The sequence below is a fragment of the Colletotrichum chrysophilum genome (assembly GCF_026319265.1).
Source record: "Colletotrichum chrysophilum strain AFK26 chromosome Unknown scaffold_124, whole genome shotgun sequence".
NCBI classification, from domain to species: domain Eukaryota; kingdom Fungi; phylum Ascomycota; class Sordariomycetes; order Glomerellales; family Glomerellaceae; genus Colletotrichum; species Colletotrichum chrysophilum.
Genome location: NW_026517411.1, coordinates 41,211 through 64,790, shown reverse-complemented (window position 1 = coordinate 64,790; position 23,580 = coordinate 41,211). Strand labels below are relative to the sequence as shown.

Genomic DNA, 23,580 nt, shown 5'->3' with positions numbered 1-23,580 from the left:
GATACCAGCCCACCTATCACAGAAGCCCTACCCTCAGATTGGGCACAAATTACTCCGCCCCCGTAGCCACATCGAGAGGGACAGTGGCCAAGGTATCTGCTGCACCGACCTTTGATCCTACTTCACTTTACGTGGCCGCACTGCACGCGCTACTTCCCCGTAAGGTTGATTCACAAGAAGACCCAACTTGCAGTCGTCTTTCGGTCTGCAAACATGCATGCGAAGCCAACCAAAAAGACCAAAGTGTCGATCGGGACTCCTCATCACACAATATCACAAGATTGCACCAAGACGTCAGCGGTTTCGAGTGGCAGATTGTATGCTCTAATGGGCAGACCGCAGCAAAAGTCGCTACTTTCATCATCAGCCAGGATTGAGGCACAGCCGGCTTCGTCGAGCCGAAATCAACCAGAAAAGGCCACTGGAGACACATCGAGCAGCACGGAAGCAACCGCAGGTGCGAGTGGACGCCGTCGACGTTCAAAGCCTGCGGTAACTTACACTTGGGTTTGGAATTGCGTCAGTCTTCCCGAATGACTAGGAATGAGACTAAGAGCCTTGTTCTGACAATGTTAATAGTCCAACTGCGAAACAGGTCCATTGAATGCAACAACCGACAGCGCGTGCCCTTCATGTCAACATTGGAGATGTGAATCTTGCTATATAACCCAAGTTGCGATACCGGCAAACCGTTGAGAGCGGCAATAATTACATCAGAAACAGCCCAAAGCTGCCTTCGTACTGATGAGAGGAGCTCCGTCAGTGCGAAAGCAACACTTCGGTATAGACGACAACATCTAAGGAGGCTTCACACGACTAGGAATCAACTGCAAATTAATAATGGTGAAGAGATGGCCAAGAAAGCTTCAATAAAACCGTTGAACATAAACACATAAATAACTCAGTTTCAGTCTCGACTAAGTGGAAATACAGAAACATAGGTGGTTAAGTAGGAAGTAGGCCTGAACCTCGATTAACGTCATGTGACTCTCGCAGGCCTGGACAGATACTTCCGTCACACTATAGAGAGGATTCTAGAATATTTGGGTCATCTCGAGCCTTGTCAACGTAGTCCTCAAATTCTTTGGCCACCGCCATAGTCCTCTGGACATGCTTAGATTCCATCCTACGGCCAGTGAATCTGGCAAGCTGGCGTGCGGTTGTGATGACGTTTCGAATCTGTCTGCCGTTGAAATTTTCTTTCGCTAGCACAGGGGCCATCCTACGCAAGTCCTGGATGTCGACCATATCTTTCTCGTTGGAGGTAGCTTGATCTAGCTCTTTCTGTTCTTCCTCGAGAAGGTAGATGAAATTGGTCCAAATTGTCATCCTACCCTTTTCGTCTAATGGTGGATAGTACAGCGCAAGCTGCATTCGAGATCTGAATGCATCATCGAACGTCCCAACTTTTAGGGGGGAGGGAAAGTCAGCGTTGTGGTCGATGGAAACGACCATTTGAAATTTTCGCTTACCTCTGTTCGAAGTGAGGATCATGATTCCTTCATAGTACTCCAAGGCACGAAGGAAGACGGAAACCAATGCATTTCTTTCCAAATCGGTCTTTTGACGCTGCTCAAGGAACACATCGCTTTCGTCAAGCAACAGAACTGAATGCATCAGCTCTTATCTATGGGTGCACAAGAAGAGTTTCGCATGACACTTACCTGCTTCCCAAATGGTTGCAATGTAAAATGCAGACTCCAGGTATTTTTCAACACTCTCTGGGTCAGTACCGATATCCCCGCAAGTCACGCGATACAATGGCTTCTTTGCTAATTCTGCCACGCTTTCTGCCGTCAGGGTTTTACCAGTTCCCGGGCCACCATGAAGCAGGATTATGAGGCCGTTGCCTTTGCCCTCGATAACATCTGTAGACTTATTGGATGCGATATGACTCGTAACCATTGCTTCAACCAGATCCTTCTTAAGTGAGTCAAGAAATAGCTGTTGAAATGCCCTTTGATTCCACCGAATAGGCTGGATATTTCTGACACGAATATTGCCTATTATTTGATACATGATGAGCAGGCTGCTTCCGTGATAGATAAGTATACTTACGCCACTTCTTGTCGTGCATACCGAAGCCAACCATGGTCGTGGGCAGCAGCATTACAAATGGCCCTCCTGGAGGCTCGTCATTGTCCATCAATCCCTCTTCCAAAACATGTCGAGTGTCCGACTTGTCTTCTTCTTCGTCGTGGAGTTGCCGGTATGTTTCCATGTCGATCATATACCGTGGATTGGACTAAAGTTTCAGCATCAGTCAACAATCGTGCTTTTCAAGATGAAGACAAATGTCCACGAGAGCTTACCACTTTCATCTGGTAGGTACCAGTGGGAGAGTCACATGCAATAAAATTCCTTCTTCGACAAGACCAGAATGTTCTCCCGCGGTCCTGTAACAGACTTTCTAGACTGGAATCGCCATGGAGCCGTAAAGGGTAGACATCCAATTCACTAATGTCCAGGGGCCCATTATCATCCAATGGCCACTTCACTTCCACCTTTCTTTCTTGCCTCTTGAACTTTCCATCGTATGCCCAACCTGAGCATTCAAGTTGGAAAGGCGGATTCTTAGACTGGACACATTTTTTGCGAGAGAAGTCCCACAGGCTCCCCGTCTTCAAACGTCACGACAACCTCGTTAGGGCCAAAAAGTTTTGCGAAGTGTTTCCTGGTGACACGTCCACGAGCAAATAGGTTGTCGGCTTCCTGATATTCCTTGGCGAATGAAGACTCGACATACGCCAGGAAGCCAAGTAGATGCGTCCTATGAGTCTCGTTCGATGTCTGAGATGCAATATCTCGAATCCTTTGACGAGTGTGGTAGACATGAATGTAAGGAGGTGTCATATGTGATTCCCAATCAGAAAACGTTTCCGGATCACTAGCCACCAAACTCGCCATTGAGATTCGAAGATTCGATGAGATATGAATGACCTCATTTGAATGAATCGAAAGTTTGCCATCTTCGTCTAGAACATCGAAATAAGGTCGCATATCGTAAGGAATCTCAGGATCCCGGAAGGGCGCAGGTTTTGTTTTGAAAGCCTTCGAATGGATTTTGTGGTATGATTCGCAGTGGTAAGTCCGCACGACAACCGTGATATCCGAACGTGACAAAGGAATACCGTCCTTTGAGAACTGGTGATCATTGATGTCTTCGATTCCTTGCTTTCCGCGTAGGATGCTGGCACGACTATCCCCATTCCAAAGACGAGGATGGTCGAGATAGATGTTTTTGGACGCATGGCCACGGTGGCCAGCTGCCTTACGGGCACATTCCACTTGGTGTACAACAACGACTGTCTGCCCTGCCATGGAAGGTTCGCCCATGATAATGGAAAGTGCTGGTGTGTGGGGTCTGTTTGAAAGTTGAGTAGTCCCAGAAGAATTCCCTTTTGATTTTTAGGACATGCGAATCCGCTGAAAGATCACGTAAAGGCCTAGGCGAGCGGAGGAATTTAGTTCGTTGACTTCGGTGCGATTGGTGTGAAATCCTGGTTCACTACTGATTCTGATGGGATGTTTGTTGAAAGAGGGGTAATGGGCTTATAGATACGTAGAAGCCCCCGCCCTGATTCTGCACAGCCAAGCCAACGTGAGGGCTAGGCCCGCGGATGCTCGTAATTCGTTGGATAAGCCTGCATGAGCGTAGCTTGGATTTGCAAGGCAGAATTTGGAAGCTGAAATGCAGTTTGATTGGATTGTCTGATGCGGATGACGTATGACCTTGGGGAATATTACTGGGTTGGTCACAATGGTACGACACGCAGTAGACATGTCGGCCAAACAAACGATGCGAATGATTGGCAAGCCATATCACGAATAAAGAGTCATTGCACAGGAAAACGAGAAAGCAGCTTTCCCTTTAAAATCAGTCGATAGTAGGGTTGGGTTTGGTCAACCTATGTACTAATGCTATGGAAAGTGTCATACAAACCCTCTTGGAAAGATGGGTTGAAGATTAGCTCGCCTCTTTCTTTTAACAATCACCTCTTGTCGAATGTTGACGATCTGTGTCGAGAGCTGCCTAACATCAAAGACATTCCCACTTCTTGCATGCCAAACAATCAGGAGCTTCGTTGCCACTGTTTCTTCATCCAGAAACTTGCCAAACCTTCGTAACGCATTGAATAGATTCTGAGATCCATCCGGATTTCTGAAAACATCTTCTGCTTCAATGACCATAAAGCACGGCGGCATACGCCGTATCAGACGACAAAGAAGACTCAAATATTCTTCATCAGAATGCTGTCCTTTGAGCTTCGCTATGCTGAAGTTTGAGAGGTCGGAGGCCACCAAAGTCGGAGCCATTTTTAAACACTGAAACAAGAGGCAGCGGAAGACGCCACGTGCACAAGCTGAACGAAGACCGTCGTTATCCGTTGCCGACAGGTACCAAATCACAGGCATTTGGCGGCGTTGCAGATTGTTGATCAGTTCGGTAGCAATCTCTCTTACTCGATCGGAAGCTCCTGGCTGTGCCCTAAGCACAATCGAGGAGAATCCTGAAGCTGTCATCCACTTCTTGATAATGCCCAAGATTTGTGGAATGTCTGCGCCTTGATTTCGCCAAGGCGATGCTCGTTTGATGATTATTCGTTTATGAATCGAAAGAGAATCCTCGGGGACTATGTTCGGCTCCATAACTTGCAATAGATCTTGAAAATGAGCGTCATGTGCAAAAGCTTTCAATCCATGCATGTCAAGTTTGATGCTGTTGAAATCACCTTGCATCTCTCCCAAAAGAGTTTGAATGCCTAAGTCTGTCAATGAATGGGTTGATCAACGATTGATAGACATGATCAGAAAGGCTTGTCTCACCCTTGACGTCATAGCACAAGCTTTCGAGCATTGCAGATTGCAGTCTTTGCCCATCTTCCAGCAAGCTCTGAATCTCCATGTGCCTTTTGAACCTGGTCTGAGACTGGTCGCTTTCACTCTTGACAATCGTCTTGATTGCCCGAAGTTCGGTATTGCTCTCCATGCTTGCAATATCGTTGATGAGTTGAGCGCAACGCTTCATTTCAGCTTCAATGCCCCGAAACTTGATATCGTACGGCGTCAATACCGACTCCAGAATTCTCTGAGTTGTACCAGCTAGGTACCATTCGGTTGCTTCCCGCAGGAACATGATCACCTGAACGTAGAGCTGTGTGATGGCGCCCTTCATCTGTTCTGTTCGGTATAGACCAGCATTGCCCTCGGCAATAGGGAGTATGTCCGCAACAGACATGAGCGATTGCGAGAACCGTTCCACAAATGTGCCATAGGATATGAAGCCCTGAAGCCAAAGATATGTCAGTATGGGGATATTTCTGATAAAAGGATTCCGTTCAATTTCATGGAATGCGTACCATGAGGATAAATTTCATTGTGCCCCAGACCAAGGCCAAATATTCAGGGTGGTGTTGTGACAGTGTATCAAAAATTTGGCCATAGAACACAATTCTCGTTGACAACCCCCTCATACCCTTCATAAGGTGGCCTTTGCTGCGGGACTTCTCATTATGATTCATCTCAGCACTCCTGGCAGTGTCTAGTAAGCTCCCGAGAGTCGTCGACTTCGCAAGGTTGAGCCACTCAACAGCCTTCGGTTTCCCTTTGAATTTATCTTGAAGATACGCCATAGCCCCAGAGAAAGCTTCCGCCGCAATGTCGCACTGCCTGGAAACCCCAGAAACTAGTAGTTAGCTGAGGCCGCATCGTATCTTGGGTATTATAGCAGACCTGTCTGGAGATGAGCTGCCGGCTTCCCCGCAGGAGTGGCACGTCCAGGATGCTGGAGGCGTTTGCGACGCCATCTTGATGATTGATTGGTCAAAATAGTGAAGCTTGTCGGGAATCTTGAACCATTCACATTTAGTACCCTGGTAATTGGAGTCGTTTGAGTTTGGGGCATCGTCAGATTTCCTTGAGTTCAGAAGGAGGACTGAAATGGCGATCCGAATGCGATCAGTGAGCTGTAGGAATTGCGCAGCCGGGGGCCGAATATGCCTTGGGCATTTTGATGAAACGAAAAGCCAGCGATTGGTGCATAGTCCACTCAAGTGATTCGTTGGATTGAGTGGCGTTAGGCAGACCTGCTTACACCGTACATGTCGGCTCCCTCTGCTGATGCCCGAATGGCTTGGCAGCTACCCTATCGGTCAATTGACACACCCTAAGGGTTAGAAAGCACAGGGCTGCAAGGACCATATAACATGATTAAAAATGTCCGAAGGATTTCATCAATATCCAATAGCCGATAGGTTTCATGTAAGTTTATAGATACGAGTACACTGAATATGTTTTGCTGAAGGAATATCTCAAACAATGTAGTGTACCGGATCTATTTGCAACTGCGTCATTAGAGGCTTAAGGGGCCAATTTGCCCGGAATACCTCTCATGGACATAACGTATCTAGACACTGGCAGACCTGTGCTTTGACCTTCTTTAATCTTTGCTTAGCCATGCAGTTATGCACTAACATATTTTGAGACCCATGCCTCTATCCGTGTCTGGACTTGATGAGATCAGCAGCCTTCTCGCCAATCATGTACGCAGTGCTTTGAGTGTGAGCCCCAACCAGCAGGGGAATGATGCTGGTGTCAGCGATGCTGAGGTGACTGGTGCCGTAGACCTTAAGGTTGGAGTCGACAACACCACCGAGGTGACGGGGCATCATTGAGGCGGTACCGCAGCTGTGCCCGTTGGAAGCGTTCAGGTTCTCCTCATCCACCAGCCACTTCTTCACCTCGGCGTCAGACGCGCGGTCCTTGCCCGGGACGAGCTCGACAGGGCCGAGGGCGGAAAGAGTCTCGGACGTGGCGAAGTGGTGACGAATGTACTGCTGCATGCGAACGTGGATCTCGAGGTCGATAGGGTTGGACAACAGGCGGTAGTCAAAGACTGGGTCCCCAAAAGGGTCCTGGGGGTTAATGGTGACGGAACCACGGGAGACGGGCTTGAGGAGGATGGAGGTTCCACGAGGAGAGCCCTGGAAAGGATGCTCGAAGATGGCGGACTTGTCCGAGAGGAAAGACTTTAGGAGAACCTTATGCTGGAGAATGTAACCGGCAATCAGGGTAGGGTCAAGACCATCTGGCAAATGGTATTTGTGTGCGGCCTGGAGCCCGAGTTGAAGGCTGAGATTGGCAAAGTGGCTGCCAGTGAAGCTGCGGGCAGGGAGCAAAAGGCCACTAGAAATGGTTGGCGAGGTAAAAGGTCCAGTGTTGTAAGCCTTGTACTCGGCGAGTGCTTCGGCGCGGAAAGTCGCGTTGGTATGGATGGTCGTCGGCGTCGGCCACACATCCTTAGTGAAGTTGTACAAACTGAAAGTGTGGGAGTGGTCCTGCAAGTTCCATCCGACACCAGGAAGATCGATCAGAGACTTGATACCGGCCTCCTCTACGACCTTCTTTGGGCCAATACCAGAGAGCTGGAGGATGATCGGCGTGCGGGTCGCTGAGGCAGAGAGAATAATCTCCCTCTTGGCCTTGACGTCGAAGGTGGCATCGTCGCCGAAACGAGGCTTGACTTGAACGCTGACAGCCTTCTGGGTCAGATCCTGCTTTTCAAAGTTGACCTTGAGACCACGGTGGAGAGGCAGCAGGTGGTAGTTCTGACGAGGCTGGACGTATTGGTAATGCCCGAGACCACTGAAGCTGCGGTTGTAGGCCCTGCTGGGGTCGTATGAAGAGGGAATCCAGATCAAGCCGTAGGCGTTACCATTACCGTGCTCCCTCTGCACCACGATGCCATCGCGCTCAGACCACGCCTTCCATTCGTATTTCTGTCCCGGGTACTGGTATCCCGGCATGCTCATGTAGATGGGTGTTGTGTTGCCATAGGCCAATAGGTCAAATGTCATGCCATATTCATCCTGGATATCTTGAGGAGGGGGATTGAAAGAGTGACTCTTCTTGTAGTATGGGAAGACGCTTTCCCAGTCCCATCCTGGGTTACCCAGCAGAGACCAGTTGTCGTGATCTTCTTTGCTCCCACGGAAGAAAATTTGACCATTGACAGCAGAACCGCCACCGACCACAGCGCCATTGGGAACGGGGAAGACGCGGTTGTTGGCGCTTGGTTGTGGCACGCTGGTCAGGTTGTAGAGAAACTCAGCGGCGGGGGTGTTGAACGGCGGCATGAAGGAGTCATCCACGGCAATACGTCCATATTCGATTACCAGCACGGTTTCTGGTTCGGTCAGGGTTACGTCGACAGACATTGGCTTGAAGACGTACTCGTGGGGTCCTCTGAGAGGCGGTCAGCCACGGTCAAGCCGGCCGTTCCTCCACCGACTGAAGAATGTTAGCTCAGGTCTTGCAAGCGGCAGTGAGAAGAGGGGCTTACCAACGATGAAGTCATACTCGGGCAGTAGGTCCTTGCCGTCGCGCTTGACGATGGCGGATTGGTAAGAAGCGGGGAAAGCCTGAGCAACGGCTAAGAGTCCCCATAGACAGATCAAAGTTCGTGGCATTGTGAATAAATGACAAAGTAGCTCTTAACAGATGCGTACACCGAAAGTGACGATGGGGTACCACAGCCGTTATCTAAACATGTTCTGATGGACTGTCAACCCCACCTTCACCTTGTCGCTAAGCTCAGGACCTTACGCCTGCCTAATCCGTCATGTTGCCAAAGCCTCCAATTGTCGGGATCTCTGCTAGCGTATCGACCATAAGCACCTTGAGATTATCATAAAGCTTGGCGGGATCTGCATCCAGGCGGCGCAGGCCTATCACCAGAACAGCCTGAGCCGCCGACCCTTCAACGTGACGAGGGTCGCCCTGCTACCTCAACAATCGGTCTAAAAGTCCCCACGCTTTGTTCGTCATGAGGTAATGTGGAGATATGGCCGGATGTTTTACTACACTGGGTGGGCATTCGGGTCACTGCCCAAGATGCTTTATTTCGTTGCCACTAGGACACGGCGTTTCTGGTCACGAAAAAGAGGGGCTGACAAGAGCTTCGTTACAGATAGACACGCAGCAAGAAAATCCTGGAAAGTGAATATCAATAAGCATAGCGTCCGGGGATTCTACAAGCTTCTTGTCGGGACGGTGCCTCCATTCTCCCCATCTAACTCCGTAAACACCACCCTATCGTACCTCTGAGACAGGTACGTGTACAATGTGATGTCCGTGAGCAACGACGGCCAGCATGGAAACATTCCGCGCACACGTCAAGATCTCCGTCATTGCAGCCTGAACTGTCGTGATAATAGAGAGTCGCCTTTGGATATGTTGCAGTGACAAATTTAGCAGAAATTCCCGAACATCTATGGGATCGCTTGAGTGCTTTCTGTCGGCCTTTCTGGCTGACTTTCATCCTTTTGAGCTTGCTCGCTATCCTCCGAACCTTCATCCTCTTGAGATTGCTCGTTATCTTCTAAAAAAGCTTTCTCGATATCTTCTTCAAAAGTTTTCTCGAAACTGAAGCTTTCATCCTGTTCCCCAGAGGGGGATGGAGCTTGCTTGCTACCCTCCGAGCTTTCATCATTACTAGGTAGTACTTTCTTCGCCTTCTGGCACCTGCATCCAGGGATGACTCAAACACTGCTCCACTGTAAATCTATGCCCTGGATCAACGACCAGCATCGAGTCGATAAGTTCAAGTGCTGGGTCTCCTATCGGGTCCCAATAGGGCGACGGGTAGTCAAAGCGCGCCGATTTGATTTGTTGCGATAGGGTATATGGAAAGTCCGTGCTGTAGAGCTCATCTGAAAAAGGGGGGAACCCGCACAGGCAAATGTAAAGGATCACCCCAGCAGACCAAACGTCGACAGGGTAGCTGTATCGTCTATCACGACTTTCCGCAAGTATCTCTGGGGCAACATCTTCAGGGAACCAGTCAGTTATTGATAGGGCTCTCAACGAGTGGGAGCATATGAACGATCTTACAGCTTGGCGTTCCGCAAAGGACGTTATCCGTCTGGTCCGGCCGACTTGAAAGATTCACAGCCAGGCCGAAATCCGAAAGCTGGATAATATCCGCACTTTGCATCAGAATGTTTTCAGGTTTAATGTCTCGATGAACCCATCCTTCATTTTGCTGGCAGTATCCTTATTTAGTATGTGTGGAGTGAGTAAAGAGGTTAGAGATGTACTTACGATGTAGTCTAGAGCAGAAAACAGCTGAAGAAAAAGGCACCGTGTTTCCGCTTCAGTCAGTTTCTGCTTCATAACTATATAGTTAAAGAGTTCTCCCTGTGGTGCCAGTTCCAAAACCAGGCAAACCTGATCCATAGCGTCCGATACCAGAACTTCCACTAAATTTGTCACGTGCCGATGTCTCAAGCCCGTGAGGGCTAGGATTTCTTGAGGCGGACTACCGATGCCACCGCGTCTGTCGTTATCAACATTTACCCACCTGGTGTTTGCATCGACAGTGAATATTTTCACTGCGTAGCAAACGCCTGTGGTCTTTCTGGCGCAGGAGAATACTTCCGCGAAGTGCCCTTTGCCCAGCTTTTTCAAGATATCGTACCTTCGATGAAAACCCCTTTGATATGATAGACCGTCTAGAGCAAGTTCGAGACTGAAACCAATTTCGGGTTCCGTCATCTCAGCAGTTGGTACTTCTTCTAATTCTGCAATCTGGGCAAGCTGCTGCGGGGCTGCAACGGGCTCACGCGGGATTCCAGCATCCGCTACAGCCCCATAGTCAACTGCGATAAGGGACAGTCGGGTAGCAAGAGTCACGAGCCCCTTCCTCGAAGCTGACAGTGTCGCCCTTCTCCCAGCACGGTTGAGTGACAGAAAGGCCCCTGCATCCATGAGCAGATTCGCGATGGCCTCCTGTCCACTCAGCGCTGCCAGACTCAAAGCCGTCTCTCCCCAGCTGGTCTGTGCTGTAACGTCAGCTGCGGAGTCTATCAGCAGCCGCACAGTCTCGATACTGCCACTGGAAACGGCTGACATGAGAAGCGACCAGCCTTCCGTGCCTGTGATCGTGTTTACATTGGCACCCCCGTCAATCAGAGCTTTTACTGCAGATGCCTTGCCAGCGATAGTTGCAACATCAATCGCGGTTTCACCCGCAATGTCAGTCGCAGCGACGTCAGCCCCGAGCTGTAACAATGCCGTGATGTTATCCTCATGCCCTAGTCGAGCTGATCTGATGAGCGCGGTTTCCTTGTCGCTACCATGGCCTTCGATGTCGTTTCCTTTCCCGACAACTCTTTCCAGTCCGTTTGGCATTTGAAATGAAGACGCGAGGACTATGGCGGGGACACCCTTGGGGAATTCATTGCTCCAATATGCATATCTTTGCCGAGGCAGACTCCATGTTTGACTTGCCACGCTGACGGCGACGTCGTTCGATAGAAAGCGATTGACGGGTTCCCAGATCTCCTCGATTTGCAACGCCTGGAGTTCAGCTCCCCAGTATTTGGCGGCGTAGTCCAGAAATGGGAAGTTGGCCAATCGCTCCACCATCACGCTGTCTGATAAGGCAGGTCCTTCTTCAAAGTTGAGAAGCTGCAGGTATTCTAGGCTGATTCTCGTGAGTTCCATTCGCGGCTCATGCAGATGGCCTCCGAATGTGCGGTTGAGATAGTCCTGGGCCGTGTAGTGAACTAGCCTGACTGTCTTGGAGGTGCTGTCGACCACGATCAAACTACCGCAAACACCGGTGATAATATCTTCAGGTGGCAGGTCGTCATCTTCAAGCAAAATGGCCTCGGCATTTGGACCCTCGTCGCGGGTAAGAAGGTGGATCGCATACATATGCTGGAGCTCGTGAACATCTAGGGGTCGTCGGGCACATAGGATCCACAGAATGATTGTCTCGGCTAGTTCGACATCTTCCTCTGCCTGGGTACGAATTCTCTCGAGTGCTTGCTCATATGTTGCATCAAGCGTCTTGGGCAAAATTGACAGGGAAGAGCGAACATCTCGACGTGTGAGCTTGCGGGAGAGGAAATCCAAGTTGAGCGCTGCGAGAAGGAACCTTAAAGACATCTAGATGTCAGTAGCCAATCCAATGATCGTATAAAATTAGCATAGTGACTTACATTCCTTGAGCGCTCTGAGCGATGCTTGTGACGATGTCATCCTGCAATTTCGGGTCTGCACGGATGTGTCTCGCTAGCCTGGAGTGCGTTGGAACATTCCTCTCCAAATAAAGTCGCACATCCTCATCATTAGCTACAACATCTATACGTATGGCATCCTTGAAGAAACTCTCAAAGTTCGTCGAAGTACGTGAGGTGATTAGAAGACGAACATTACTGCCCAGCGCCTGAAGAGCACTGACTAGCTCTAAAGCCGCCGGGTCCGAAGACGCGCATTCATCAACAGCGTCTATGACAATAAAAATATTGTTGTATGATGAGAAGAGCCTTTTGAAGACTTCAGAAAGTTGTTTAAGCGTTGGACGAGTTCCTTTCAGGGCGTGTTTTGTGTAAAGCATCTTGACCTCTTCAGGCAAATGTGGATGACTTGCGCGTCGAAGAAGATATTCCAAAAGACTGGAAACTACGGCGGACTGGGTCTGGGACTCGCAATGATTGTAATCGTAGTAGACATATGCCAGAAGACTATTGGAGCCATCAAGTTGAGTCTCGACAGCATCTATGACCAGGGACCTGGTCTCATTAGCAACCAATTATACAAAAATACGTGGCGTCGTTCGTCAACATACGCTAGTCGAGTTTTTCCAGCACCAGCTATACTTTATGTCAGAACAATATCACACCGCTAGGTGATCTAGAGCAGTGTATCTTACGGATGCCAGGACACCATACAAGATTGGCATTTCCCGAACGCCAAGCATGGTAACCCTGAGTTTCAAGAAACCATTTACCGGTGCCAGGCTGGACACTTTGTAGCACGTCAGCTTGTTTGGACCGAAAGGAAGTCGAACTGATCCAGCAAAGAATTTTCTCCGCCTCTTGAACTCTGGCTTCAAGGTCCATGTCCTCGAGCTGCCTGCCGACCTGGTGAACCTTTTCGCTGGTAAGCTTGGAAATTGTCCTATCAGGTAGTGTTAGCAACTTCATCAAGTTCTTAAATTATGCCTTACAATAGATCATTTTGAAGAACAAGCATAAAATGTGATTTGAGCCTTTCTATCGTCCCAAATAACTCTAAAATATCCTTTTTATCAAAAGGCCATTTAAACGGCTGGACAAGTTTGCGAAAGCCAGCTTGAGGTGCCAGCTTTGACACGATGTCTTCCATGGTGGCCTTCATCCTCGCCAGAGGTCCGTCCGGGCCTGCCAACGCTGCCATCGCGGCAGGCTTCAGGCCGTCTTCGTTCTCGGATTCGCCCTGGTCTTCGACGCGATCATGGAGCATTTCCAAGAGACATGTCACGCTGCGCAGCTCATCTCGCAGCTTTGTGCGCTCTCTGCCGCCGTCTTTGACATCTTTGAGATACTCGGTCGCTTCGGTCGTTACTTGAATCAAGGCTATGAGGCCGGTGGCAATGCTCAGGGGGTCGCTCATGATCAGTGATTTTGGCTGCGTGCAAGCAAAAGAGCCACAGTAGGTCACTCCACTCGTAGCTCTCGCGGCAACACATAAGGTATGAAAAGAGTTGAGGCAAATATTGACGGTCGCTCATGAAAATTCTGAAATCAGGCTGTAGCCTGCCTGCCTGTCTTACCCCTGTTAACGTGTTCCGTGTCGGGTTGCCCATAATTATTAGTTTTCTGATTGGTCCTATCTCTTGATACATGCGGATCGCCTATCGCCAATTGATGGACCGTATCGATTCTGCTTTGGGTCAGCCGAACAAGGGATCGTAACACCAACCTCGACACCAGCGAGCCATAAAGAGTCACCTACCAAATGAAAGGTTGACTCTGAGATTGGAAGCCAAAAATCAGGACAGAGAATTGCCGGCTTCACATAGCACTTTTCCATGTGTTCTTAGTGGTCTGTACTGAGAAGGATGCTCTACTAGCGACTTTCTCCTGGAAGGTCAAGAGTAATCTGACGAGTTTTACAATTTGTCTGACTAACCGGGCGGCCAACTTCCTATATTTGGCTCAACAATTTGTTTTATTTCAAAAGTCTTGCTATTACTTTCGTTTCTGTTGTCGCTATTGTCCCTGCCTTCTCTATTTCTCTTCTTATCCCTACGTCGTCTATGCCCATTTCCCGCCCGGATAGCAAAACTCAATCTTCCTTACATAACCTCCCTAGGCACTCCCGTACTTTCAATTTGGCCTTGTTTAGCTCGTGGTTGCTTTCCTCGGCCCTATAATTATCCAGCAGCCACCACGGTGCGATACGTTCTAGGAGCTTCTCCAAGAACGTCGCCCGTTGCCAATGATCCTGACTGATGCTTTTGAGTGGTGTCGGCACGGCATTGTCCTCCAGACGCTTGAGGTACAGTTCGTACATCTCCTTTAGCCAATCTCCATTCTTTTCAACGTTGTTATTTAAGAACTTATCAAGAGGTGAAAGAACCCCGAAAACTCGAAATCGACAATGCCGATTTGAGGTGGGGAATCGGAGACGGGAGCGTGTCTTGGGGATAGATCGTACAAAGACATCGTCTGTTTCGGGTATTCTCAGCGTGTTTTCCAGTCCGATTCTTTTGTTGCAGATGATGTTGATTAGATCAACTGGCTCACGAGACGCTCGAGCTATCAGAATTCAGGCTTCTAGAGTTTCACACGTGGTTTTCAGATTCAGAGACTTGATGAGAGCTCGATCTGCTGAAAATGTCCGCCGTCAAAACATCTTGGGACCTAGCGACTGACCTGGGGGCTGGACTACCAGGTCAATAAGTCTCCGGTGAACAGAGACAAGAGATTTTGTTCTGGATCTTATCTGCCCCCAATCCTCGCCGGTGGATCTTGGGGACATAATCTTGACATTCGAGCGCGGCACCGTGTTCTTAAGTGTTGAGCTGGTTGAAAAATGCTTGCGGAAACAGATTCGACTTGGGATGGATTTGAGAGGTGGCAAGGGGACGATGTACATTTTCCGAATTTGGTCTTCGCTCTGCTGAATCATTGATGTTTTCTGCTGAATTGTAAGTATGCTCTAGGCTTTTATGACCCTGGGCTGGTAAGATAGGCAATCGACGTGGATGCGACTTTCCTTCGGAATGTCTGTCCTGACTCATTCACTTGGGTTATGGGAGACCCTATTGGGATAGATCGAATTCTTATTTATGAAAGTGAGGACAACCCTTACACCAGTTGGTTTCCCGGGTCTGGACCGGTCGCGACTGAGATCAATCAAGTCAATCCATGCAAGCCGGCTTGGTGACTCTAGCAGCCGTTGAAGCACAAATACGAGACGGCTCTAGAGTCTCGTAGGGACGAGGAGTGGTTTGTCACGATGGCCTCAACCATGCTAATTGGATGTCGGGGACCGACTTCGCCTCGGAGTCGGCTACAAAACCTTATTTCCAGAGATACCTCCGGCGGTGACACGTCAGCGTGCCATCCTGTCTATCGACAACTTGACTCTACCAGGAACACCTGTGATGAGACCGTCCTTCGAGACCCTACAAAAAGCTTGCTCTTACCTCAACAGGTAGTTGTCTTCACAGCAATGGCTCCAATGAATCACATTTTCGAGTCACTGGTCTTGCTGTGCAAGTCACACCAGAGCGAAGGTTCATTGAAAGTTGTTTTAGACGAGGGTCTCGCAGACTCGATGGGAGAAGATGTCGTGACTGTACACCCAAGTACCTCACAATGTAAATGTATGATAAATCGCGTATCGTCTGGCTGTTCTCTCGAAATTAAGCGCTCCAGGACTTTGCGTACTGAGAACAAGCTTTTTTTCCGCAGTAGCGGCGACTTTAATCCGTCCGCTATTGACAAGCCTATCCTTACAGGCCCCTTAGGCTCTCTTCATAACCTTGGCCTGGTCTGAGTAAAGTTTGATTACGCAATCGTTCTCCCACAACTGCTAAGAGCACATGAGGCATTCACTGGAATAATCTGATATTAGGCAAAATACCTGAACTCAATAATATGCGCGCTGTCCGTGTTGAATGAGCACAGTTAATCTAAGTTGGTGTTCTTTCGGTCCTTTGGAATCTCATAGTTAGGTCTTCAGGGGAAGCCCTAGAGGGAGCCTTGACTTGATGATGGTAGGATTACCTCGATCCGGGCACTTTCTCGACGTCTCAAGTTCCGGTCAATCATGATATAAAGACTCAATTCCCAACAGGCTGGCAGACTGGATAGATACTTCCAGCTCGCGAACCTCAGAAACTCAACACTTCTCTCTTCATCTGAAAGCTACACACATCTTACAAACAAGTCCTTCCGCAGCTGAATCATCTCATCTCGAAAATGGTCTCTTTTCGCGTTATTTCTCTCTTCCTTGCCAGCTATCTGGTTGCTGGTGCTTTTGCTGATGGGGGAAGTGGCGTTGCTGGTTGTAAGTTGGTTCGACATATACACCTGAGAGTAACGCTAATAAATCACCAGCTGCTTGTTCCAAACAAACTGACTGCTGCGCTTGTGACGTTAAGGCTGGGCAGCAGTTGACTTGCAAGGGTAAGTTCAAGCCAATCCGATTGTTTACTGAATGCCTACTTAATGATTCATCATCTTCACAGTCGCCGCAGGGCAAACCCGAGGAACCTGTCAAACTAACGGCTTTCCGTGCGCGAACTCCTGCAACTAGATTACTTGCGCTCTGGAGTGGTGGGCTCCAGTACAATGTTGGGCCGGGGAGGCAATGTGGACCTGTTATCGCGGTAGCTCTGTAGCTCCTCATGGTAGCTCTACCATGTATCCCAGAAATGAAAATCATCAGATCCACTTTCTTTGGATAAACAATGATAGTCATCCAAATTTGTGTCGAGTTTTGTGTTACCCAATGCCGTTTGTTGTTCATTCCGCCTACATGTTTAGCAGCCGAGCTGCAGACATGCTATTATGTGTAGCCCGGAAAGCAAAGCGCTGTTCTAGTACCATTCTCGTGTATGGTAGCGAAGATGAAACTACATCAGATTTGAAAACATTCCGTATCTTCCCATGGTTTAACAAATTGGAAGATAGAAAGATTGTGATGACTTTGCACTTGTTTTTGGAGGTAACATGAGTCTCAAGGGAAGGAGCCCCTAACCGAACGGCGTTGGTGGTCAGTGCTGGATGCGAGTACCCCTGGACACAAAAACCCCAGCGACCCCACGTCGTCGCATTGGGAGCTATTCCTTCCATCATCACCGGCAGCGAGACCAGCACAGTTGTGTCGAATTGCGGCACTGAATGTTCATGAAGGGTCTGGCTACTCACCGAACATGAAAACCAAACAACACTCAGTCTGCGACGAGTGCCGAAGACGAAAACTTGGTGTAAGGGCCCGCAGATTATGTGAAAGACCTGACTGACCCCTCGTTTGGCAGTGCGACGGCAAACAGCCATCCTGCTCTCAGTGTGTCTTGTCCGGCCTCGGCTGTCCAGGGTACAAGAAACACATTGTATTCCGACAACCCACGTCACCCAGTTCAGTCGCTTCAGGCCAACGAAAGACGCGGCCACGTCAAAATAGACGCCCTAACAACACGAATCAAAAGCCGATACCTCCGACTCGGGCTTTGACTTGGCCGCTCAGCGACGTGCTTTCACTATGCATACAGAACTTCGTCCCTGCCAACGAGTTGGGATCAATGTCCAGTAACTCAGAACTTTCACAGTCTAGAATATGCGGAGCATGGGTGGAAGTTCTTCGAGGACTCGTCGGAGCAGATGGAAGACATGACGGACCTTTATCCTCCGCCATCAAAGCTCTGGGGATTTCGCTGATCGCCAGAGGCCCCAGCGGGCGAGCCCCTGTTCATGAAGCCATTGCAGCGCACTCCTCAGCACTCAAGGCTGTAGGGCGCCTCATCCCACACGCCAACGATGACCCGAACAACTATGACGAGATATCCGCGGCTATCATGTGCTTATTCCTGTCAGAGGTGTGCACTTCTGGTCCCTATTTCGCTGAATACACTGACAGGAGACTGTCGCAGAAATTCTTTCCCACATCAAGCTCTGCAGCAACAGTGCACGCGAGGGGCATCGGGGAGCTCATTCAACTCCGCCCGCCTCAATTCTACGCATCAGGAACACCCCATAAGCTTTTTGTTGGATTCCGACCAATTCTAGTATGACAACACTGGACTCACCATAACGTCATGTGCGCTGATATCTCAGATTCTCCATGCCTTCGACACTCGGAAATCGACCTTTCTGGGAGCGCCTGAATGGAAAGCAGAGCCGTTTCGCCATATAGCTGAAGACCCCCTTCAGATCCTCTTGAGTGAGGCCTGCGTCATACCTTCCATCCTCGAAATGCTCGATCACCGCAGCGACAATAGCGAACCTGCCGCACGGCAAGCTGTGACCCAGTTTGTGGAAGCCATCAACCGCCTAAATGACTGGCACATGTCAGCAAAAGCGACCATGGGAGACTTCACGCTTCTAGCAGAAACCTCAACGTCCGAGGCCGGCCTTGAATTCCCGAATATCACCGTGGCTAATTCATTGAGTCACTACTGGGCGTTCTGGATCATTTGCGCCACTCAGATCAAGCGATTGACAGCACAGCACCCAGATATCTCAGACGACTATCTTCTGATAGACGGCGATCGCCCCGAGAGCGAAACGGTGACCCGAAAGGTTCTCCAACTGTCGAATTCTATCCTTGCAAGCACTGGCTATTTGATGCGAGAGGATATGAAACTCTACGGCACAGCCTCTGCCTTCTTTCCTTTGCATATTGCGAGGAGTGCGTTGGAAATGTTTGGAGGCAGTGACGAGGCCATTTGTGAGCAGTTGAGGAGGAACGCTGAGATCATATACCAACGAGGATATGAGGATGTAATATTGCATACAAGCACAATGCTGCTAAGCTGATTTTTGATTTACAATATATCGGTGCTCTTGACTACGGTGCCGAATGCATCCGCAATCTCGGCCAAAGAAACCTTCGTCAACTCCTCAGCGCCGGTTCCAGGGATATTGCGGTCACCGACCGCATCTTCAACGACAATCACGTCCCACCCCTTTTCACTGGCCTGTCGAGCGGTCGTTGAGATACAGACGTGTGCCTGCAAAGTAAGGGAAAGTTAGTCTAGTACACTCTCAAAAAGCTCCCTTCGTTGGAATCATCTCACCATGTATCCAGTCAAAACCACCTTGTTCCTTCCAGTAGCCTTCAGCAAATCTTCCAAGTTTGTACCTGTGAAGGAGCCAGGAAAGTGCTTGGTGACCACGCTTTCCCCCTCGAGCGGCTTTAGCTCCGAAAACTCCTCAGCGAGGTCGGTGCCAGGAGTAAAGATTGGCGCGCCAGCTGGCACTTCATGGACGACATGGATGACCGGGGCCTTTGCGACGCGATAATTCTCAAGCAGGGAGGCGATCTTTGCCCGAGATGCTTCGACCCCTGAGACTGCGAGCTTTCCATTTGCGTACTCGTTTTGAGCATCGATGATGACAAGGACGCTGTCACTCGTGGAGGCCGTGGACGCTGGCACGCCAAGCATGGAACGCATCGATACTGCAGACGTCATGGTAATTATTGTAAGCCGAAACTTCGAGAAGCACTGATTTGCACAAGTGATGATGTGAACAGAGAATACGGGAAATCGTCTGACAGTCCGCCTGGATTATTGCTGGCTCCTGGGTCATATTCATACAGAAATGTGCCGGGATCTCGGTCTGTGATGGTGGGCATGGGTTCCCCAGGAGTGGATCGCGCTAGGCCAGGTAAGGTAACATATTCCGCCAAGACCAGATTCCCCCACATGATGGAGAACGATCGAGGGCCTCGAATCGATAGGAGATGGCCAATCGGAAGCCACCAAAGTTTGCAATGAAGGCTGAACGGAGATGTCTTGGCGAATAATGAATCCTATTTTGGTCAAGCGCAGAGTCTCACTTGCCCAGAAACACCTACTCACCGCCGCTCGTCCTGCACCACGACGACAGTAAAGCTCATGACTCAATAACACCCATCAGCAGATTCGCAAAGAATCCATTATTATTGTTTCTAAGCTTGATAATCTCTGGCCTTTGACAACTGACAAATCTTCTTGCCGATTAGTGATGGCTCGTAAGCATGACTCCCGGTTGATGATACAAGCAAGTCATGGGGCCGCAAGCGGATCGACGTGTCCCGAGTTGACACAGGATACTGATTCAATCAGCTAACAGCAGGAGATTTCGAAGTCAAAACCAACATGATTCTCTAATCTTGAAGGTTCTCGGTAACTCTGCATGCAATCATCCGCGTCATCTTACTCCTTCACCATTACACGTGCCACCTACCTACCTCGAAAATGCTAGGCCTCAGCGGTTGGAAACCTCTCTTTTTCTATACTGCTGCGTTTCTCAATGTAGCAATCCTTCCCAAGCACCTCAAGACCGGTGAGACCAAGATCAAGGGCGCTATCAAAGCCATACCATCCGATCCAGAGTATTCTATCCCCAAGGCGATCGTCAAGACAGCTTGGGACGGCTGCAACTCCTTGCTTCTCACTTTCGGTAGAGTTCATAAAACCCTCGTCACGTTAGCGAAGTTAACCATCTGTCAGGCCTGCTCAACCTTAAGTGGGCCAAATATGGTGCTCCCGAACTAATAGAAGAGAAGCTGGCAGTTTGGATAAATGTCATTATTTCTCTGTACGTAGGCATTCCTTACTTCCAGGTCGGCATGAAGCTGCCTCTCTTTACCCTGTGGGGTGGTTCGATTCTCACTGTGATGGCCATGCTTTTGTGATAAAGGCAAAAGCTCGCTTGTCGGTTAAAACGACAAGTCACACTTTGTAAAGGGCAAAATACTCAGAGAGTAATACCAAGATCATGGCGATAAAACATAGAAACGGGCGTTTTCTCGAGTGTAAATTACTGGGTATCCACGTATAGCGAGCATCGCACTCCTAAAGTTCCATAAACATAATGCCTGGCAAGACCTTATTCTCAGAATAGTTCCCTCGTACGTGAATTATCTACATTGTAGTGATATTCAAGCTCATAATATAAGCGCAGTCAATCACAATACCAGATCCAAGACCTAAGGGCCGACAGATAGTTCTAGAGGTCAAGCGGGGGAGCTGTCACCGATGACCTCATTCGTACTCAAAAGTAAATGAAGTGACTTTAACATTCTTGTTATTTAACCCACTTTTCAGCCCATGCAAAATTGGTGTCTATTCATTGCGGGGCTACCAACCATCGGATGCTTTTGGGTTGGTAATCGGCGGCTTACATGGATTTGTCAAAACGGCCATTGCTGAATCATGGTTGCAAGTTGTAAGTCATGGGGTCGTCAGACGTGAGAAAGCTTTCTTTGAAATCTCCCAGAGGCGCCGGAGCCTGCAAAGTCCACACCCTTTAATAGTATATATAGGGGATTTCGAAACAAGTCTCCCAACGAACATGAAATTCCACAACACCATCCAGTAGCTTTCGCCTTCAGTTGAATCATCCATCAATAACCCCTGATCCCGATCCAACGACAGGCATTCATCAAACCTCCAGCAATGTCTTCCGGAACCGACTTCAAGCCGAAAGTGAGCATCACTCACATCGGCACTGCCACTGCTATCCTTGAGATCGATGGCGTGCGCTTTTTGACCGACCCTTTCTTTTCTCCAGCAGGCACCACATGGGACGTGGGCATCACTATCCTCAAGAACACCGAAGATCCCGCGCTCAAGCTTGATCAGCTTCCTCCAATCGATGCAGTGCTCCTGAGCCACGAAGACCACCCCGACAATCTCGATGAGCTGGGCCGTAGGCTACTTGACGGTCGACACGTCTTCACCACTATGGACGGAGCCAAGAATCTCACACCTCGCCCGGCGGTAGTTGGAATGAAGCCATGGGACACTGTTGAGAGACGCATCGGCGGGAAGGTCTTCCGCATCACAGCCACCCCGTGCCAGCACCTGCCCGGCGGTGAATGCATTGGCTTCTTAGTATCCTCTGATGACTTCGGGAGTGGACCGAACAATTTGCCGAGCGCAATCTACTTCACCGGCGACACGGTCTTCATCGACGAATTGACCAAAATTGCCGACAGGTTCCACGTTCCCATCGCCATGATGAATCTTGGGTTCGCCCATGTGCAGCTTCCCGACATGGAAACGCCGCTGCAGATCACCATGGACGGCAAGCAGGCGGCTCGTTTATTCCGAGAGATCAAGGCGGATCACTTGGTACCTATGCATTACGACAAGTCGTGGGGTCATTTCACTCAGTTCGAGGAAGGATTGGCTAAGGATTTCAAGGATGAGGGTGTTGATGACAAGGTCAAGTGGCTGAAACCAGGGGTTCCGGTTGAGATTATCTGACTAGCGATGTTGAAAACCTTGATGTACTAAAACGAGTAGCTGGGAGGTTTTGACGTTTGTCATCGAAAATGTTGAATTGAAGTTATCACTGAATTTTCCATCATCATTCAGGCTCATAAGACACCGAAGACCTCGCGGACTCTCATTGCCCTTAGGAATCACAAGACTCAAAAACACAGAGCATCGAAAACACAAAAGTCCATTCATCACTGGGTCAGTCTTACAAATGCCATCGTATCCCCTAACCGTGACCATGTTGATCTAACTTACGACACGAAGCTTTCAGGGCGAGGAGAACTTGTAAATAGATCATCTTTTCGCTTCAAGACAAGTGGTTCATACGAGTTTCCTCTGCGGCCTTGGCGGCGGAGTCCGTTGTCAATTTTCCCTCCTAATTTTCCCGTGGGTATATCCTCCTTCCGCATTCTGAATAGACTATTGAGCAGGGTTGATCATCCCACAAGTCTTGAATGTGCAACAGTGCTAGGTCATTATTAGTAATGTAGGCCCCTTTGTACGGAGAAGTGATAGATGTAACATCATGCAACCAAGTGAGCACCAAATGAAAAGATGAGCTCCTTGAAGTACCCAGATCAACCCGTCAATGGGTTGGTTTTCCCGTGTGAAGATGGAACATAAGGTTTGCATTCGCTCAGATTGAGGTTGCATACATCCATTATCAAGGTCCGACGTCTAGACCAGAAACATAGAAGCGAAGGATATAAGGCATTTGAGTGCGTTTAAAAAGTCGGGCTACTGCAATGCTGCACAACCTAAAGTGCAGCCACCACACAATTGTAGACCCCCAAACAACACTAGATATTTCCAAATCGCTCTAGCCTGCGTTCTAGATTTATGTGCGTTAAAGGCCGCACCATGTCCCATCCCATCTCCCACCTCCCCTCTTCACCCTCATCCCTGCCAGGCTGCCACTTAAAACCCAAGCAACCTTGCAAAAGATCCATCCGTGCCGCATTTGCCTAATCGTAAACGGGACATCAGATCAAAAAGCTTATGAGTCTGTTGTCAGCCGCAGTGAGCTAACCGCAAGAGAGATGTCAATTTCAAGACCCGCAGAGACGTTGTCACAATGATGGAATTATCAACTACAAGAATTGAAACTTTGGAGACTAGGAGAATCAAATCAGGCAACGCCGCAATCCTACGACGCAGCTAACAGCTGACTACATGATGTAGAGCCATAACGAACCTCGATGTGTAACTGATTCCTTGTCGAGTGTGTTTGCTCGGTCATCTCCAGCGAAGATAACTAAAGCGAGATAACAGGTCAGCAGACTATAAAGTTTGAAGCATTTCTCATC

At 49.1% G+C, this 23,580-nt stretch overlaps 5 protein-coding genes across 5 annotated transcripts; 1 reads left to right on the top strand and 4 right to left on the bottom strand.

Moving 5' to 3' along the window:
- Window positions 1-4,827: 4,827 nt before the first annotated feature.
- Window positions 4,828-5,239, bottom strand: COL26b_010910 (uncharacterized protein; the record flags this gene model as incomplete). The annotated part of the gene is made up of 1 exon (XM_053183595.1): window positions 4,828-5,239. A coding segment is annotated over one exon (412 nt), but the record flags the coding sequence as incomplete, so codon positions are not given.
- Window positions 5,240-6,494: 1,255 nt separating this feature from the next.
- On the bottom strand, window positions 6,495-8,468 carry COL26b_010909 (uncharacterized protein; the record flags this gene model as incomplete). The annotated part of the gene is made up of 3 exons (XM_053183594.1): window positions 6,495-8,185; window positions 8,233-8,289; window positions 8,342-8,468. The coding sequence occupies 3 exons, from the start codon at window positions 8,466-8,468 to the stop codon at window positions 6,495-6,497; spliced, it is 1,875 nt and encodes a 624-aa protein (XP_053032459.1).
- A 2,625-nt stretch (window positions 8,469-11,093) lies between these two features.
- COL26b_010908 (uncharacterized protein) lies at window positions 11,094-13,440 on the bottom strand (the record flags this gene model as incomplete). The annotated part of the gene is made up of 6 exons (XM_053183593.1): window positions 11,094-11,131; window positions 11,286-11,952; window positions 12,006-12,019; window positions 12,790-12,813; window positions 12,857-12,966; window positions 13,115-13,440. The coding sequence occupies 6 exons, from the start codon at window positions 13,438-13,440 to the stop codon at window positions 11,094-11,096; spliced, it is 1,179 nt and encodes a 392-aa protein (XP_053032458.1).
- A 5,386-nt stretch (window positions 13,441-18,826) lies between these two features.
- On the bottom strand, window positions 18,827-19,474 carry COL26b_010907 (uncharacterized protein; the record flags this gene model as incomplete). The annotated part of the gene is made up of 2 exons (XM_053183592.1): window positions 18,827-19,012; window positions 19,079-19,474. The coding sequence occupies 2 exons, from the start codon at window positions 19,472-19,474 to the stop codon at window positions 18,827-18,829; spliced, it is 582 nt and encodes a 193-aa protein (XP_053032457.1).
- A 1,971-nt stretch (window positions 19,475-21,445) lies between these two features.
- Window positions 21,446-22,258, top strand: COL26b_010906 (uncharacterized protein; the record flags this gene model as incomplete). Its single annotated transcript, XM_053183591.1, has 1 exon — window positions 21,446-22,258. One exon carries the CDS (start codon window positions 21,446-21,448, stop codon window positions 22,256-22,258), a length of 813 nt encoding a protein of 270 aa, XP_053032456.1.
- Between the last annotated feature and the right edge of the window lie 1,322 nt (window positions 22,259-23,580).